The 17,842-nt window shown below is 39.3% G+C and overlaps 1 protein-coding gene across 2 annotated transcripts; it reads right to left on the bottom strand.

Moving 5' to 3' along the window:
- Positions 1-4,410: 4,410 nt before the first annotated feature.
- On the bottom strand, positions 4,411-17,650 carry ccdc125 (coiled-coil domain containing 125). Of its 2 annotated transcripts, none has more exons than XM_034595791.1 (12): positions 17,493-17,650; positions 15,675-15,797; positions 14,234-14,292; positions 14,049-14,135; positions 12,839-12,916; positions 11,152-11,237; positions 10,981-11,063; positions 10,637-10,749; positions 10,218-10,322; positions 9,217-9,367; positions 8,029-8,147; positions 4,411-6,350 (listed from the first exon to the last, which is right to left on the bottom strand). In XM_034595791.1, the coding sequence occupies exons 2-12, from the start codon at positions 15,724-15,726 to the stop codon at positions 5,961-5,963; spliced, it is 1,323 nt and encodes a 440-aa protein (XP_034451682.1). In that variant the 5' UTR covers positions 15,727-15,797; positions 17,493-17,650; the 3' UTR covers positions 4,411-5,960. The 2 variants fall into 2 exon arrangements, with proteins under 2 accessions (XP_034451682.1, XP_034451681.1); XM_034595790.1 differs by having other exon boundaries at positions 15,675-15,968.
- Positions 17,651-17,842: the final 192 nt, after the last annotated feature.

Genomic DNA, 17,842 nt, shown 5'->3' on the forward strand with positions numbered 1-17,842 from the left:
TCATGCCAGCCTATCCAACACATGAGGAGCAGTTTGATATAGTAAGGCCCTATGACAAATAATTTATACCCTTTCTCACACACATCATAATCACACACCAGTGTAAACATGCACCAGCATACTCTCACACGCTCGCCACTATAGTCTTACTACTACATTCTCTGTGTGAGAGAGTATGATTAAAAAGGAAGTGAGTTTGACCAAACAGGAAGACAGTTTAAATTCTCAATCCCCGATTGGCTTACAGTCCTGAAAAGTGCTTCTGCTTTATTTTAATGCTCCTTGTAGCTCCAATTTAGCTATAAGTGCTCTGAGCAGGTGCAGGCTCTGTATTTAAGACGACTTTACAGCTTTGTTAGAATGTGAGGGAGATAACCATGGTATTTCTTCTTATTTACCTTCTTTTTCAAGGTCAGTTTTTGTAGTAATGAGGGGGACATTACAATTTCTTCCACCAATACAATGAGGTGTGTTCAGGGTTAGGGCAGACACGCTCCCAGTTTGAACCAGTGTTGTCTGCCTGGGGACAACCAGTGTGTCCCCAGGATTATATAAGGTTTGCCCTGAAAGGAAGTGCCCCTGGTCCTCCCTGATAACGCTACACCTGATAGACCAGGTCGAAGTCACCGTTGCATTTCCTCTTCAGGCACATTTGAAGAGTTCCCTTTGGATGTCAGTATTACAGAAGGTCCCAGTGTGGATCCAGCATTTCTGACATCGTTGTAATGGTGGGAGAGTTGAAAATATTCCTCAGGAGGAAGCGTGGTTCCGCTCCCAGTCCACCATCTTCCCTTGTGGATCTCTAGTTCGGCAGGCGGGCCATGTCAGTGAAACCATGCTTCATCAATCAGGAACTGAGAATTCAATGTTATTTCCTATTCAATCAAAATGTTCTGTTATGGGTAGGCTGTAATATACACCTGTGAATACTAAGGGGGACTCCTGTGTCACAGTGTTCCTTTCAGGGAGAAGAGGAAGAGTGTGGAGGAGAGGGAGCGTGAAGATCCAAGAGTGTGTAGCATGGGAAACCGTTCTGGCCTTAGAGAGTAAAGTCTTGCGACCCTTTAATGTGAGTCTAGCGGGAAAAGTAGTGGCGGTCGTTGAGAAAGAATAAGGGAGTAATACACAGATGTTTGAGAAATGCTCTGCCTTATCGTTAGCCTAGCCTGTTTCTTGTAGCGCGTCTGTGCGAAAGGAAAGGCTGCACCAAGTCACCTCGCTAGTCAAACTGTCGGAAGAGAGGAGCTGTGTCGAATCGCCTCGCCAGTCAAATGCCGGAAGAGAGGAGCTGCATTGGGCCCTAGTCAAGCTGTTGGAGGATAGGAGATGTGTTGAGCTGCCTCGCTAATTAAGCTGTCGGACGAGAGGAGGAGCGTTGAGCCACCTCACCAGCAAGGCTGTTCGAGGAGAGGAGCTGTGTCAAGTGTCGGGATCTAGGGAGACTGCGTATGTGTGGAGAGGCGGTGCGGAATAGGACTTCTGTCACTCACGGGTCGTGGAATGCAACGTGGTGCGGCAACGCACGTGCGAGTCTGCGTCCTAGGCAACCTTGTTCCAAAGTCATGCGGTTATCATTTAGGCTGAGGGATTCCCCTAAGGTTTGTGCCTATTCTGTGTTTAAATTCAGACTAGGAGGTCAATAAGGGAATGTAAGTACTATAAGTACATCAAGACCAGTTCTTTTTAAGACATGGTTATTTGCATTCACATGTACTATTTATTTCTCTTACATATGCTATTATTCTCTTTCAAATATGATATATCTGTGCAAGAGAGGGCAGTTTTGTGTGTATGAGCATATGAAAGTGTGGTGGAAATTCTTTTTGAGAGAAATAACAAGAATTCTTAGATCATCTTTTGTGAAATTATTGTAGCAGGAAATACAACAGAGAATATAACAAAAGAGTATATCTAAGAAAATAATTGAGAATCTATCATAATATATCAGAGTCTATATTCAGCTGAATAGGACAGAGTTCTCAACATCAGAGTGTGATGCAGAAGTCTGACAAAGTGTTCACTCTTTCGGATATATATGATATTCTGGTCATACCACTATCGTCAGAAAAGAAAAAAACCTTTCATCCAGTATCCCTCCGCCAGCTCCTACACTGCGCAATCAGCACTGTATTTAGTCACGAAGTAGTAATAACAACATGATTTATTACAAAAACAATACATGGATGTAGACAACTCAAATAAATAACATGTAATTTGATATGTGAGTTAAAACAATCACAGTTTATCGATACGAAATTCGTTTAAAGTCAAAAGTCACAATTTTATTTTAAATAGAATATAAATATATCACTTAAGTCCAATAAAATATAATAATAATCCTTACAATTGCAATAGGGCCTCCCACTCTGTTCGGTGCTCGGGCCCTAAAAATTACTCCAGAATACGTACATTTTCACCACTTTCTAATTTTCTGCAAACTTTGGTAACGATTTGAGCATGTTAAAGCCCTCAAAAAACAATTCATTTGCCTGAAAAAAAAAAAAAATAACGAGATACAGAACCTCGTGTTTTGATGGCGTGTAATCAAACTTTCACGCCACGGTCACACCGTGTGACGAAAAATCGATCTTTGAGTTAGTTTGTATCTCCATCTTGTTGCGATGACACTCATCTCAATTTGAAGTTGATCTGATGTAAGCCCTGGTACAAGTACCTCAAAGTAAAAGTGGAATATGGCCAAAATGGCCACTAAATGCAAAATGGGGGGCTTCTTGTTGCGTTTTTCAAATTGCACCTCAGACTTTTTTGTTTGTCTGGTCATGATACACCTGTGTATCGATTTTTGTGAAGATCGGTCAATGTGAACGCGTTCCGGGGGGCTCGGGGGGCGCCGTTGAGCCATTTTGCCACGCCCATTTCAAATTACTCCAGAATACAATTACTTTTTGGGGTTTTGAATTCCCTGCAAACTTTGGTAACAATTTGAGCATGTCTAGGCCCTGAAAAAGCCCCAAAAGGGAAATACAAATCTTTTGAAATACAATAGGGCCTCCCACCGGAGGTGCTCGGGCCCTAATAATAATAATAATCTTTTCAATTTCAATAGGGCCTCCCACCGGAGGTGCTCGGGCCCTAATAATAATAATAAAACAGTTGTTTATAATTTTTGACTATTGCTTCTGAGCAAGAACACAGGGTTGACTACAGTGAAAGCAGATATAATCAACTCAACATTCAGGTGTGTCCTCATTAAATTCCAGAACCAAATTAGGGTCCTCACAATGCCATCGCAGCAGCAGGCCAAAAACCAATACTCAGTGACTCTTAAGGTATAATAGCCATGTCTGAGGCTGTAGTGTATGGATGATTTTATTGTTTTATTTATTGACTGTAGAAAAAAATAGAGGTAAAGGATTTGCCAACATTTAAACATAAGATACCTTTATGATATGATTACAACCAACTATAGACAAACACACTGTTTCCTAACATCTATAATGTCTGGAATAATGCTTCACATTGGTTGTTTATTATGATAATGTGTGTGTTCACCATACCGTGTATGTGACAGTAACCACATATAGACAAACACTGCCCTCAGCTGATCACTTCTTGTAAAGCATGCTGTCATTCAACCTGACCAACAGGCCATTCTCTGGTGAATGACAATAAACTTCACCCTGATTATGCAAATTAGCCCTTTCATTCCGAGCATTTGTCAGATTATTTTGTCCAATTTTTACTCATACTATGCTTCTTTCATGTGTCCAAGTATCTAGTTGCATTTTGACTTAAAACTTGGACCCATGACCCATGCATTAGGGATATACATTATTGCTATTATTATTTGCAATTGTAAGAAATATATGCAATTGGTTTGATTTAATAAAAACTGTTTTTTAACAGTGTGTGCAATTTTTGTACATCTTAATTTAATTTAAATGGACTATTAAGCCATGGCAGTGGTATGTGCTGAGTGCAATTCTAGTTAATTTTGTAAAGAAATGTAGTTCTAAACCAAGTGAATTAGGTTTCTTTATTGTTGAGCTCCTCGTAATATCATTTCAGTGGTGAAAATGTACATTTAGTGCTGTACTTTACTTGTGTATTACTTTCTCAACTATATTGAACAAACAGATACAGCTACATAACCCTAACCCTAATACAAATCTATAAAAAAACAACACATTGTTAAAGATTAAACCAGTGGTTCACAATCTATTGGGCTCTTAGAAAAACCTCTTTCAAAACAAGTGTATAGTTATGTGCACTTTGATGTGTTTTAGACTTTTAGGTTCATTATTATTATTCATTATTTATTTGTTTACTTTGCCATCTCATCAAGCAACCCAGTCAAATGAATTAGGTGACCGCTGCAGCTGCAGCCATTACTTAATGAATGCAACAACACAAATTCTTCATTTCATCAACCACACTGTGACACAAGTACCCCATAAGAGTTGTATATTTAGTACCAATTACACATTACACTTATTTTATTAACTTCCAACAGCATGTATCACCTGAATATTTTGATCCAGTTTCAGCCATATTAAAGCCACAACCATGACCTTTATGCCAACATGTAACGCAAAGAACTACTTTGGCTTCACATGATTCACAAATGCAATTAGGTTTGATCATTTCACTATAAGAACTCACCACCAAATGTTCAGAACAACAGCATCTCACCTACAAAAATTGTCTGAGGTACACATACATAGATACACAGTCCATTATAACAAACAAGCTGTAGGTAAGCTACATTCACATCATCATTCTCCCACACTTAAATTATTCTGTTGGCTCAGACATGCTTCTTAGTGTTTTGACAAAGATAATTATGATTATATTTTAACCAAAATGTTCTAACTTTTAACCTTTACCACTATTGGACCAAAATAAAAATTTGACACATGAGGGTGTAAGTCAAGAAAAAATTGTTCTGACTGAAATTGTAATTAGGCCAGAGCTGCTTCCAGTCTCGTCAGTTGAATTTGGTTAAGTATGAAGGCATTAATGGACAAGGTTGATATTCACAAATTTCATGAAATGATAAAAATGGAACAAATTTCATGGTGACAGTATGGTGACATTTTATCAGTCTGCAGTCCAAATTTTAAATAGAAGGATTCACATCATGCTAACCATTGTACAATTACTTTTTTTGATTACAACAGCAAAGTTAGATGTTACATTTCAAAATATATGACATGGACCTGCACTACTCTCATCACAAAAGTGTTCATTAATAATTACAGAGGGCATGCAGAGTGTTTAATTTAAACTCCAATACTTCTGTATTTTACAGAAGAGGAAATGTTAGACTGAAGGACTAAGTTATTGATAATGAGAAACCACATTGAACGTGTAAATTACAAGGCTGAAAAGGTTGGAGGTTGTTAGGTTAGTAAAAACAAATCCATCTAGTGAAACATTTTATAAACCCATCCATTTACTAATTCCTCTTTGAACATAATCACACTATTACCCTGTTTCCTTATAAACATGCACATCAAGTTTTTTTTCAAACTGTTTGTCAAAGAGTCAAACACAAAACAGAAATGTTAATTTCTCTCACATTGTCCAGTAAGGCATTACCAGCAATTGCATGGATCAGGTAGACATTTATCTCCTTCACACAGAAGGAGGAACCTGTCACACATGACCAGACAAACTCACTGGTCTTCACTTCTGATTTTCAAACTGATTCAGGACAATGCTTAATTTTACATAAGTAATCGCTAGTTTAACAAGTTCTCACAAACGTTTTTTGTTTGCCACTTTTGTTGTCCCATCTCAACTCTATAATCCCAGAGTACCACATTTGAGTGTTTTTCGAGGACATCAGTTAGCAATCAGGGAAAATCATAGGCTTCAATCCCAGTCCTTCAGATGCAGCCCCACAGGCTACATCCACATCTTCCTTGGTTCTTTTTTCAAACCTAACTGCTGTATCTGTGGCTGAGGCAAGACATCTGGTGGATCCTGTGAGTGGATCAGGACTCTGGTTGGTCTGGACGTTTCATTTCAGAATCATTGCTCTTGTGGTTAGACAGGGGCGGGATGTTGGTCTGTAATGGGGCTGACAGCTCCTGTGGAACAGTCACAGACTTGGACAGACCTTGTGGTTTTCCTGGCTGAAGCTGGGAAACTGGCAGCTCTAGCTTTTCTTGGACGTTTGACTCTGATAAATCAGCTGCTTGTTGAGACCGGTTATGATTCCCTGATGTATCTTGTGGTTGCTTTGACAGGATGCAGGACTCTGATGGATCTGATGGCAGGCAATGTGAATCCAGTTGCAACTGTCTCTGCAGTTCCTCGGCACTGTGGGCTAACATGATGCTCACCTTCCTCTGGTGAGCCAAGGCCTCATCCTTGTCATTCAGCTAGAGGAGTAAACAACCACCAGTTATTAAGGAGAAAAATGCTTCTCTCTGAGGAAATAATATAGATAATCGATAATCTAATTTTCAGTGACCTCTCACAGGAAGACCATTTAAGAGCATTAGATTATTCCACAAACAAACTTTACTGCAGAACAGCAATGGTGAGTGTACGAGGGTTTAGACCAGAAAGTAAGTCTGAAGTAGGTTCGTTGTTTTTAGTTTGTTGGTTTTAGGTCATGAACAGATACAGAAACATTAATGAATTCAGGATGCTTTACAGTCGGTTCACTTACAGATGAGCACAGAAACAAATGAGTGCTGAGATAACAAGCAGTGCCTGAGTTCAATCCTTTAGTAAATTTTTCCAGCAGTGTAGCAGCAGTATTATCTTCATTGATCAAGATTAATGTTTTACCATGTATATTTTGTAGTTTCACGATTCATTTGTCTACCAGCAAAAAGTACCAGAGGAGGCTGAGTACTTTTCTAATTTACTTTTTAGTAACAACAGAAAAGTTACATTAATGTCATGTCAATGTGCTTTTCCCTCATACCCTGTGTTTCCTGTTCTTTCACACCATGCAAGTGTATTTGCTAGTTTCAGATGAAGCAGTTGTCATTTCCCCACCCAGTGCCCACATTGTTTTAATAGCAAATGCACTTGTGTCATTCTAAGCAGTAAGCACCAATGGGCATGTTGGTTAAAATGAGATGAGATGGAAAGCCTTTTTGAACAACAAAAACATGATGTGAAGTGGTGGTGTAGTATTTCAACATTATTTTAAGTCACACTATCAATATACAGTATTATGTATTAAAGTATTATGCAAAAGCACCTACAAGCTACATTTCCTTTATTACTGCCTGACAAATCCAGCAGTACAATGGCAACCAAGCAAGGTGCAAGCTCACCTGCTCTTAAAGATAATAATTACTCAGAGACGTTATTTCTTTAGATATTCTAGTAGTACTATCATGTTTCTTATGCATCCTCGAGATTGATATTGTATATTCCAGTGTGTGTGTATGTGTGTTTGTCTGTGTTTTCTTTAATATGCCCTTCTTTCACAATTGAATAAGTAACTGTTGATAAAACAGTGTCTGTACAGTTAATTGACACCTATAACCAAGCAGATGTAATTCTGATACAAATTAGGTGCTTGTCAGGTTGTTTAACAGTAACTGATTATTTCCAATGCATGAAACAGACCCATATTGGTCCAGTGTACAGTGTGGCGGTAAGTATGGTCTGAACTTCTCTCTCCACTTCTCTATTTTCATTCTGTCACTACTGTCATTATTTCTGTAATAAAGGGCTGTGTGACAATGTGCACCATTATTCCCATTTGTACAAATGATAATGGCAAGGGAATAAAAACATATATCATTGCAGAGTGAAACTTTGCGGTCACTTTGCCAAGACTAACAGATGAAGGTGAAGCAGATGCAGATGCAGAGGAAGTTGTCCTCTTTACCTAGCCGTCTGTTGACAAGCCTACCCCTCTCTGTGATGTGATGACTATTTTGTATACCTGCCTTAATGTGGAGACATTCAGAAAAGGCAGAAACAGCTTGTTTGAAATGTTTTAGGAACTAGTTACTTAAAAGTAGTAAATTACCAGTCTTTGTGCTGTGATCTGTAGATAACAGGCCTATAGATTCCAAAGGAGATACTAACCAATTCCAGCAGTCTGTAGAGAGTCTCTAAAAGACCATCGGGTGTCTTCAACTCCAAACTGGAAGGTAGCAGTCCTCTCAACCTCTGGCTTACACTGATTAAAGGACTACTGTTAACACCTGGGAGGAAATAAATGGTTACAATAAATAGAAAATATGTGGTACTCAAATCAACAATTATATATGGCTTAATGGGGAAAACAGAGACATTGTAAAAATAAAAATGGGATTGACAGAGAATATGTATAATCTCTATCCCTATCTAGTTCATCTTTGCTCATTTTAGAGACCTACTTCTATTTGAGGGCTGGATAAAAATTCAAATGAATTCAAAAATTGTTTTTAACAACAACTTTAAAGGTTGTTGACTCATGATTGACTCATGATTGCTTGAGAGCGTGCATTGACAGGAACTTGCCACGGCAGCGCCATTCCTTGATTGCTACTGCACAGACTCGGGCTCCAAATGTGTAAGATGGCAGCGAAAATACATTGTATTTTATAGGTTCAGTGTGTAGGATTTAGTGACATCTAGTGGTGAAGTTTCATGTTGCTGCTGAATGCCCCTCACCTCACCCTCCCCTTCCAAACATGAAAGAGAACCTGTGGTAGCCTTCAGTTGTTATAAAAACTCAAAGGTGTTTAGTTTGTCCAGTTTGTACTACTGTAAAAAACATGGCGGCCTCCATAGAGAGGACCCACTCCCGATGTAAATATAAAGTATTTAAATATAAAAGGATCATTCTAGGATAAACAAAACAGCAATTCGTACAATTTAGATGATTACTTACTAGTGAAAACATCACTAGCATTATTTTATATTCACTTTCTGCCCATAGATCCCTTTCACCTTAATCTTACACTATGAACCTTTAACTACATTTCTGGAAAGTGGGAGGAAGTGCAAACATGTTGCCCATTTTTAAATATAGTTTATGGGTATTGATAATGAATGGATAGAGTTCAAAGTATCATGTATTATGTCTGTGATTGAATTGCACTTTTGTACCTATCTTTTTCTTCTAACTCTTAAATAGTTTCAAGTTTTACCATGTGCCATGCCAAACCTAAACATACTGTAAACCATGCTATACCATTCTATACCATAATATGTGCATCATATTGATTAATTTCCACAGTTCACTGTCCAGTTTTAACCCATGCAATGCGCTGCACTTGGCAGACTTGCCTGCAGCTTTTAAGTGTTGGGATTTCAGGATGTTTGTCTCAGCCATAAGCAGGAAACAGTCACTCCGTTTCCTCAGCTGCTGTTCGAAGGCGATGCGAAAAGCATCTGCAACCATCAATGCCTCCTCTCTCCTTGAACGTTGAGTATCAAGCTGGAGAACACAAGCATGCGTGCGCACACACACACACACACACACACACACACACAGTTTCTAATTCTAACAACCCTTCTTTTAAATTTAGAAAGATAAATTATTTAAAAAATTGGTCAAATCTGCCCCCAGACAGCGGTTTGAGAGCTTTGAAGATAAAACATGCTGGTCTGAAGGTCAGGGGTCACAATAAAAGAATTGGCTCTTATAGAATATCTATCAGACTATCTTTTGAATTCTCCTTTAGAATTTGAGCTATGATGCCATATTTGCTCTGCAGTCATTCACGACCACTGCCCACATTGAAAAATGTTACATTTGTTTCAGCACTGGTTGTCAGGAAGTAGCATTGAAACCTTGTAATGACAGAACTCTTTTATTACACCTGTGTTATCTGCAATGTGTTTCCTATTTGTTCTGCTACAAGGAACTGTGACAGTGTTTCAGGTTTCACACGCCCTCATTCCCTCCTTAAATACCTGGACACCATCAGGTGAAATTAAACCTGATCACCATCAGCTGATCTCTGCCTGAGGGAAGTTGCTGCTGCTAAGCCTTTGTTGATGAGTTCATGTTTTGTTGCACAGATCATGTTTATTTGTATTTAGCTTGATAGGTTGACTGACTTTTAGTGTACTGAAATTTGTTATTTTAGCCTTGGAGACCCTGATGTTATTTTTAGCTTCACTTATACAGTATGTGAGCCATTCATTACTTATTCTTTTGACATTTGTTAATTGACAAATACCAATCCTTGCTACATTAGTAGGGTGTCACGGTCACTGCTTTTTGTCCTGGTTACCATTGTGTTTTGGTTGAAGTTTTAATGAATACTTTAGAAGTTATATACCTCCTGTTGCAGCTGAATTAGTTGCTTCCTGCTGATAGCAGCAGTGCGACTGCACGGACAAGCTTCCACAACTCCAAGACACCGGCAGGCCCCCAAGACTGCCAGCTAGAAAAAGAAAAAAAGTGAGAGAAAACCAAGACTACGGTTCTGCTCCTCCATTCTGGTTTTACTGGAATGTCAACTGCGAGTCATGCAAGGCTGTTTTGTGAGCCGAGACCATAAGCTTCATAAGCTTGATGTGACACCTGTGTTATTACCAACAAAATGTGCTTAGTGGTTTGGACATTACACAGTGTGTGAAGTAACTGACCTGAATGTGGAGCCTTGTTACTGATATTTGACTATAAATATCATATCTGTGTGTGTGTGTGTGTGTGTGTGTGTGTGTGTGTGTGCAATGTTGATTGGTGCTCTCTCACCTCCAAAACACTTGCGTCTCTCTCTAAGCTGTACTGAGGTTTGGTTTCTTGATAAGTTCTCTGCTCCCTCACATTCAACATCGACAGAAGCTCCATGCTCTGCCGACTTAGAACTGTAAACACAAACACATAATGTTCATGATGATAACATAATAAATGCCATGTGCTGGGACCACGAGATGTATGTGTAAGTATGGAAATGTGTTTTTGAGTTGGAGTTAGGAGCTGCATTATATGTAGTAACTTGACTCTCCAGACAGATCCACTTCACTACACAAATGGAAATGATCTCTGCAGACATGTATGGGTCACCTCAAAATCATTCTACATTATTCAGCATTTACCAGAATTTGCTGCTCGGAGCTCCTGGATCTCATTCTCTCTTTCCTGCAGGTTGTCAGTCAGAGCCTTGTTCTCACTCAAAATTCTGATTAGGACAACAACAACAATAATGTTACAATGCAAACAGTGAAAATACCAAACACAGACATGAGAGTGTGATAAGAAAGTCAAACCCATTGTATTTCTGCTCCCAGGATTGTTCAAACTTCTTCATTTGGACCTGGCTGAAGCTGAGCTCCCACTGCAGACTGTTAACCTCCTGTAGGAGATCACGATTGGTATATTTTAGTTACTTTTAGATAGATAGATAGATAGATAGATAGATAGATAGATAGATAGATAGATATCTCCTCACCACTATGCCGATGGAGGGGTGGGTGAAGTGTCCACAAAACACTTTTGGTGTCTCAGGGGTAAACAGCATTGCAGCCAAATCCAATTGAGCGGGTGTGCGTTCGCATCGCTATGTCATGGTATACATGATGCCGTTTCTAGTCAAATATGAATATCTGGGCATCGCACGAGCAGTATGGAGGCATGTTGTGTTTCTTTCTGTTGTTTTATTACGTCTGAAGAAGTAGTCCCTTTGGCTGCAACACTGTTTACCCCTAAGACTCCAGAAGTTTCTTGTGGACTCAAAAACTTCACCCACACCTCCATCTGCATACTGCTGAGTAGATAATGAGTGAATTAAAATTTTTCAATGAACTATCCCTTTAATGTAATGTCCCACGACTATTTATGACAACATTTTATGGCCTTTTACACCATCTGTCATTGTCCTCTAAACGTCAAACTGTGTGATAACACTCATAATCGTTCGCTGAAAGAAAACGCACTTCTGCAGTTTTGGTTAATTAAGAGTTATTTGCAAATTTGAAGTCCCATTTGACAAAAGTCCAGGTTTTTATCAGAACATCAAATATAGCTGGTGCCATGTACAAACAGCAAGGCATTGGACTCAGTTCTAGACTTGAACTAATCCATGGTGAGAGCAAATTAGTATTGAAGGGCCCTAAGGACTTATTGGTTATGCAGATGCTGTTCCAAGCAACACAAGACAGAAACTTGATCTTCTGCACCAAGGAGCACACTGTTACACTATTAGTTTTCTATTAGTAAAATTGTGATGTTATCTAAATGGAGAACATGGTACTGTGTGAGAGAGACAACTGAGAGGGTTGAAAGAGACAAAAATATTCCTGAGCAAAATCTAAGTAAAATATTAGTAATCAATTCAATTAAATTGTATTGTATAGCACTAACACACAATATAAATTATCTCAAGGCAATTAACATAGTAAGGTCGAATCCTTACAAATTTGTAAAGAAACCCAACAGTTTCCACAACTTGCAAGCATGAAAACCTGAAGTTACACCATCAAAATGTGGTAAAAGAATGCCAGGAATTGAATGAATAAGTAGAATTACTTGGGTAACAAAACCTGGTATTAAACAGCCCTCACCCCAAATGCATACACACACACACACACACACACTGCCCTCTGCCCTCTGCTGGTAGTACATATTACATAAAACCCTTATAATTTAGCATTGAAAACAATTAAAGGAGAGAATCTGATTAGAGGAGTTGAAAAGGGTCCATTCTTCAACAAGGAAATTTGATCCATCTGACTACCAAATTTCACATTCAATCAGTCAGAATGTGTCAGACAGAGGAACAGAGATCTCTCTTTATGGCACCACTTCTCAGCGCCCCACAGTTTGTCTATGATAAACAGGCAAAGATCAGCTGGTTCCTGAGTGTTGAGCTGAAACCGGCTGTAGAATGTTTAAGCAAACAGACCAAGCCCTTGTTTGAGGAGCATGCACTTTTGTGAGCAACAGGAAAGCAGTTACCTTCTCCAGAGCCTTGGCCCGCTCATCACTTTTCTGCAGTAGACTTTTAGTGTGACTTGTGGCTTTGTCAAGAATGGCCTGTGTGAAGAAGAGTCATTTTTACCCATTGGCTTAATAAAATAAAGACTCTACAGGCATTTATTTGCTGTGAACGAATCGGGCCCAGTCTACATCCAGGACATGGTTAAACCTTACACCCAAGCCAGTCCACTCCGCTCTGCATCGGCCAATCGGATTGCGGCTCCTTCACTGCGAGGGACAGCTAGCCACTCAACAAAATCATGTGCTCCCCATTGACATCAGGACAGCAGAAAGTCTACACATCTTCTGCTGCAAGCTAAAGACACATCTCTTCCGACTATGCCTTTAAGAAGATGAGGTCTAATAAGCATCGTCAATTCTGGTGTATTTAAAAAAGAATTATTAAATATAAATACAAATTAAGTTTAGTTGCTCTTATGTTGCACTTACAAGTAACACTTATAGTTTGGCTTTTTTGAAGACTAATTGTACTTACATGATTCTTGCTGTTCTGGGTTTGTACCCTCATGCACTTATTGTAAGTCGCTTTGGATAAAAGCATCAGCTGTATGATATGTAATGTAATGTAATGCTCCAGGAACATTTGTTACAGTGACCAGCTGTTTAAAAAAATTCCCTGTCTGATCAAAATAAATTACATCTTCAGTAGAAACCGGTGGGTTTGGGGACGCTTCAGAAAGGATAGAGGGGACAGAGAGTAGTGAGAGACACACTGCTGGTTTTGGTCTTTTAATAATTATTTATTATTTAAGTAATTGCTTTTTTCTAAATAATTTAGGTCAGGATTACTTAAGACCACAAATGGGAAGGGGTCCTGTTATTAAAACAAAGACCTTATTTTCAAAGATTTTGCAACTACTTACATCACAATCTTTTACTCACAAGTGTTATTATATTAGCAGTATTTTTATTTTTGCATTTTGTCTTTTTGTCCTTTAACAGGTGACAGCATAAAACACAAGAACAGGTTCAGTTTGAGGGAGATTACCTGTGGTAAAATAACATGGTCAAAAAATCCAGCAGAACAAAAGATCTCTGGAACAACATGAGAAAATGAGGCCTGCTAAGCAGCATTTATGATGGATATCTATGTACTGGTGCTCTTTCTTCTAAATTACAGAACAGTGAGGTGTAATAAGATGAAGTACTTGAGTATGTGCTGTTTTACCTTTCCCTGTAATATCTTGAGAGCTTGATATTTGCCTTCCAGGTAACGATGTGCCACCTCCAGCTCACAGCACAAGACATCTATCACCTGTCAACACAGCAGGACCATCAGTTACAGTTTGGTGTCATGGAGTCAAGTGGACAAAGATAACTGTAGTTTTTCCTGTTTTTCTTCCCTTTTCCTACCTCACTTGCTTCATGTAGTCTGTCTGTCAGCTCAGCTTTGGACATGTCATCAAGGGAGCCTATTGATTTACAGAAAATATACTCAGAAAATGCCTTCTAGCAGAGAGTGTGTGTGTGTGTGTGTGTGTGTGTGTGTGTGTGTGTGTGTGTGTGTGTGTGTGTGTGTGTGTGTGTGTGTGTTTTTGTAGCTTTGTGTTTGTAAGAATCACCTAGACCTAGAGCTTTACATATTTAGAGCAATGACACATTTGCTAAGTGACGGCTTCAAAAACGCTTATGGATTTATCAATTGACTTTGTGGTTAAATGTGCTGTAGGAATAAACTAAGTTGCTCACTTGATTGGAAAATCAGCATATGCCACCTCCGTTATCGTACATGTTGTCTGTTGTGATGGTCCCGCACTGGAGTGCCCACCACTGCACCAAAAGTTCAAATGAATTGAACCACTGTGAGCAACAGCTAAGCTGCTCTATCACGAAGATTTTGATTTAAAACTGATCCAGTGGTGTACTGTGCTCCAGCATAACCAGACCAGAACCAACAAAGAGATCTCATGCCAGATCTCATTAGATTGTGTTGCTGGAACAGACACAGAGACATACATCCAACAAAACAAAGTTTCTCCTGATTTGTCAGTGTAATTCTTTTTTGCTGTAATAATGTTGGGAAGATATGAGGCTTGTGAAAAATAGGTCCAATATTTACTCTCCCTCTCTTTTTCTTTGCTCGTAGAGTCTCAGGGAACTGGACCACACTTATCCAGTCTGAATGACATTCCAATGTCCTTGCTGTATATCCTGGGGAGGTGGATCCATGAGTTAATGTCTGGTTCACTCCTGGCGAACACCTTGATGTCATCTATGTATAGCAAGTGCAGCTGATGGTTACTCCCCTTCGGAATCTGTGTCCATATCCACTCTGTAATGATCAGGCCTATGCAAAACAGCAGCAGGGACAGTGCATCACCTTGTTATATGCGCCACATGAGAGTGACTTGGTGACATGGTTACCACTGATGTTTTCTTCATTGAGTTCTTGATTAAAGCTATCAATTATATGTTAGCCTTGTGTGGTGATATGGCTCGTCTTGGTGATTGCTCCGTCGGCCAGTAACTTTGACCCTCTGGTATTGTTTCTAATGCCCCTGTGAGCTTTGCTCATGAATCGACTCATGGGTGACGTGTCTCCTCAACTTAGCTGCTATAGGCCTGAGAGGAGCAGCTTAGCAGCTCACACATTTGTGCTGCAAGCCAATCATGGTGCACTGTTAGCTTTCTCAACCAGAGCCTATTTGGTCCAGCTTTTCATTCCTGAAACCCACTGTCTGCCATTGTGATGTCCACTGGCACTTGCACTGGGCAGTTCCTGCTCTGCTTGTGGGTGTATCTCTTCAGCACACAAACAGACACACATATACACACACACATATGTCATTCTTACCACAGTGTGGCACCCTCCAGTCAGATCCCTGATGTGTCTTTGCAGTCTTCATTCCAGCAATCCAAGCTGTCTCTCCTGCCTGGCTACTGCGCCGGAGCAGCTCTGCTTGGGGCAGCAGGGTTTCTGAGAGAGCAGCAAAACTTTGGTTCTTCTTACTTGTGGAGCTGGATGATGCTCTGACACCCAATCCATCACCCAGGTCTCCATCCACCATGTCATCCTCCAGGTTGAAGGCCTTACTGACCTCCATTTGAACCAGGTCAAACCTAACCTGGATTTGCTAAACCTGCAAAACTATATATATATATTTGTTCAAATATCAGGGGTTGATTCAAAACACACAAAAACATATTTAAACCTAACCCATGATATGACTTATAAAGCCCACCCAGGACTATCTGTAAAACAGTGTTATTTGTATTAATTACATGATTTGTCTCTTTTTGTTATATTTTAAGCATCCTTTGCATGTGGAAATATCAAAATTGCTCACAGCACACACAAATCAAACCATCCTTTCCATTTTTAGCTTCCAGTTCACATTTGGAAAAATCTCATTGCTGAGTACTGAAATTATTCCAAATATTTAAAAAGTGGGAACCAAGCTAGTTCTGCATTTAACATTTAATTTTGGTTACTTTATCTGTACGCGGTATCTTATGGGTAAATGTACTCAGTACCTACTACAAGACCTAAAAATGATTGCCATGGTCAAGGTTGCTGCTAATAACTGGGCCACGATTTTTGTGTTACGTTTACCAGAGCTGAAGGATTTTTACTATCATGTTGCAAAAGATGAACATTTTGTTAAAATACGTGGGTGGTTTGCAAATACAGAAATTGCTCATAGATGTAATGATATTGTACCACTATGTTTCCTGCCCACTCATTGTGTGTGAATCCTCATGCGGCAGCCTCATCGTCTCGGTTGTTTCATCATGTTAATGATAAATGTGGTATACTTGAAAATATTTGTGAAAACTTTTACTAAGTGTAAAATTATGAGGCTCAGCTTTCTGACTGTGTGTCAATCTGATAGACTCTATCATGTACTTAAAATTGAGTACATAATCTGGTTAGTCACTATCCAGGGGGTCGGCGGTTCGATCCCAGTCTCCCCCATTCCGCGTGCCTATGTGACCTTGGGCAAGATACTGAGTCCCAAATTGCCCCTGATGTCTGTGCGAGTGTGTGATGCGTGTATGACAGAGAGATGCACAGTATAAAGTTGTGTGAATGGGAGAATGGCAAACACTGTACTGTAAAGTGCTTTGAGTGGTCATGAAGACTAGATAAGTGCTATATAAATACAGACCATTTACCACTCAGTAAGAGTGTTATGTAGCCTACTACGCATTGTGTTATGCCAGTCTTTCTCATTCATTTGGCTTGTGAATCCTTAAACATGTCTACTTTAAGCCACCTGCTTCAATTCATGAGTAAAAGATATGTAGCCTATTCATTTGACTAAATACATTTTCCCAAGCAAACTGTAAAGCAAAACAAATATCAAGGTTTTCTAAGTGTGAAACGTGGCACCAATCATATTCGAAACTGTTTCGCATTGAATACTAAAGTGATCATGTTGAATAATCCAACAGTATCACCGCTCTGTATCTCCGTGTGTAGATCTCACATTTGTTTTCAGGTGGTATCATCCCTACTGGCTGTTGCTGCATATTTATAAAAACACACAAAAACAAAACCTGAACTATACAGTTTGTTACACAAACAACTTGTGGATTCCAATATGAAGTAGAATGGACCTTAACATTAGCGATCCTTTGGTTTTCATTGAATGAGTCTAATTCCTCTTACCTGTAACTTTAAAGCAATAAACGTTATGTTCCACGGTGCGGTAAAGTTTCCAGCGACGCGCAGACTAAAATGAAGTTAAGTAACTAAATGTTAACTGCGAAGTCGGAGCAACGACTATTTTACATTCCAGCATTACGACATCCACTGCTCTCACTTCACCGACCGCAGTCAGGTTCAACTCAGATCGACACCTAGAGCTACTTCCGGTCGTTACCTTCAAAATAAACAAGTTTGAAGGAATCTATCCATCAATCCATCTTCACAAAAATCATATTTAACCTGTGAAAGGAAGTAGTGTATGGTGAAAAACTTTTCAGAATTAAGAAGAAAGAAATACAAATTTTAATCAA

The sequence above is a fragment of the Hippoglossus hippoglossus genome, chromosome 9 (assembly GCF_009819705.1).
Source record: "Hippoglossus hippoglossus isolate fHipHip1 chromosome 9, fHipHip1.pri, whole genome shotgun sequence".
NCBI lineage: Eukaryota > Metazoa > Chordata > Actinopteri > Pleuronectiformes > Pleuronectidae > Hippoglossus > Hippoglossus hippoglossus.

What these genes read in the sequence shown, in the direction of transcription:
- ccdc125 (XM_034595790.1), bottom strand. Translation starts at nt 15,924, where the DNA reads ATGGAGGTCAGTAAGGCCTTCAACCTGGAGGATGACATGGTGGATGGA. An exon ending in CTGGAGGGTGCCACACTGTG is followed by an intron (nt 14,293 to 15,674) that starts GTAAGAATGACA and finishes GTAAATCAATAG; the next exon opens with GCTCCCTTGATGACATGTCC. An exon ending in TGGGAGCAGAAATACAATGG is followed by an intron (nt 11,064 to 11,151) that starts GTTTGACTTTCT and finishes TGTCCTAATCAG; the next exon opens with AATTTTGAGTGAGAACAAGG.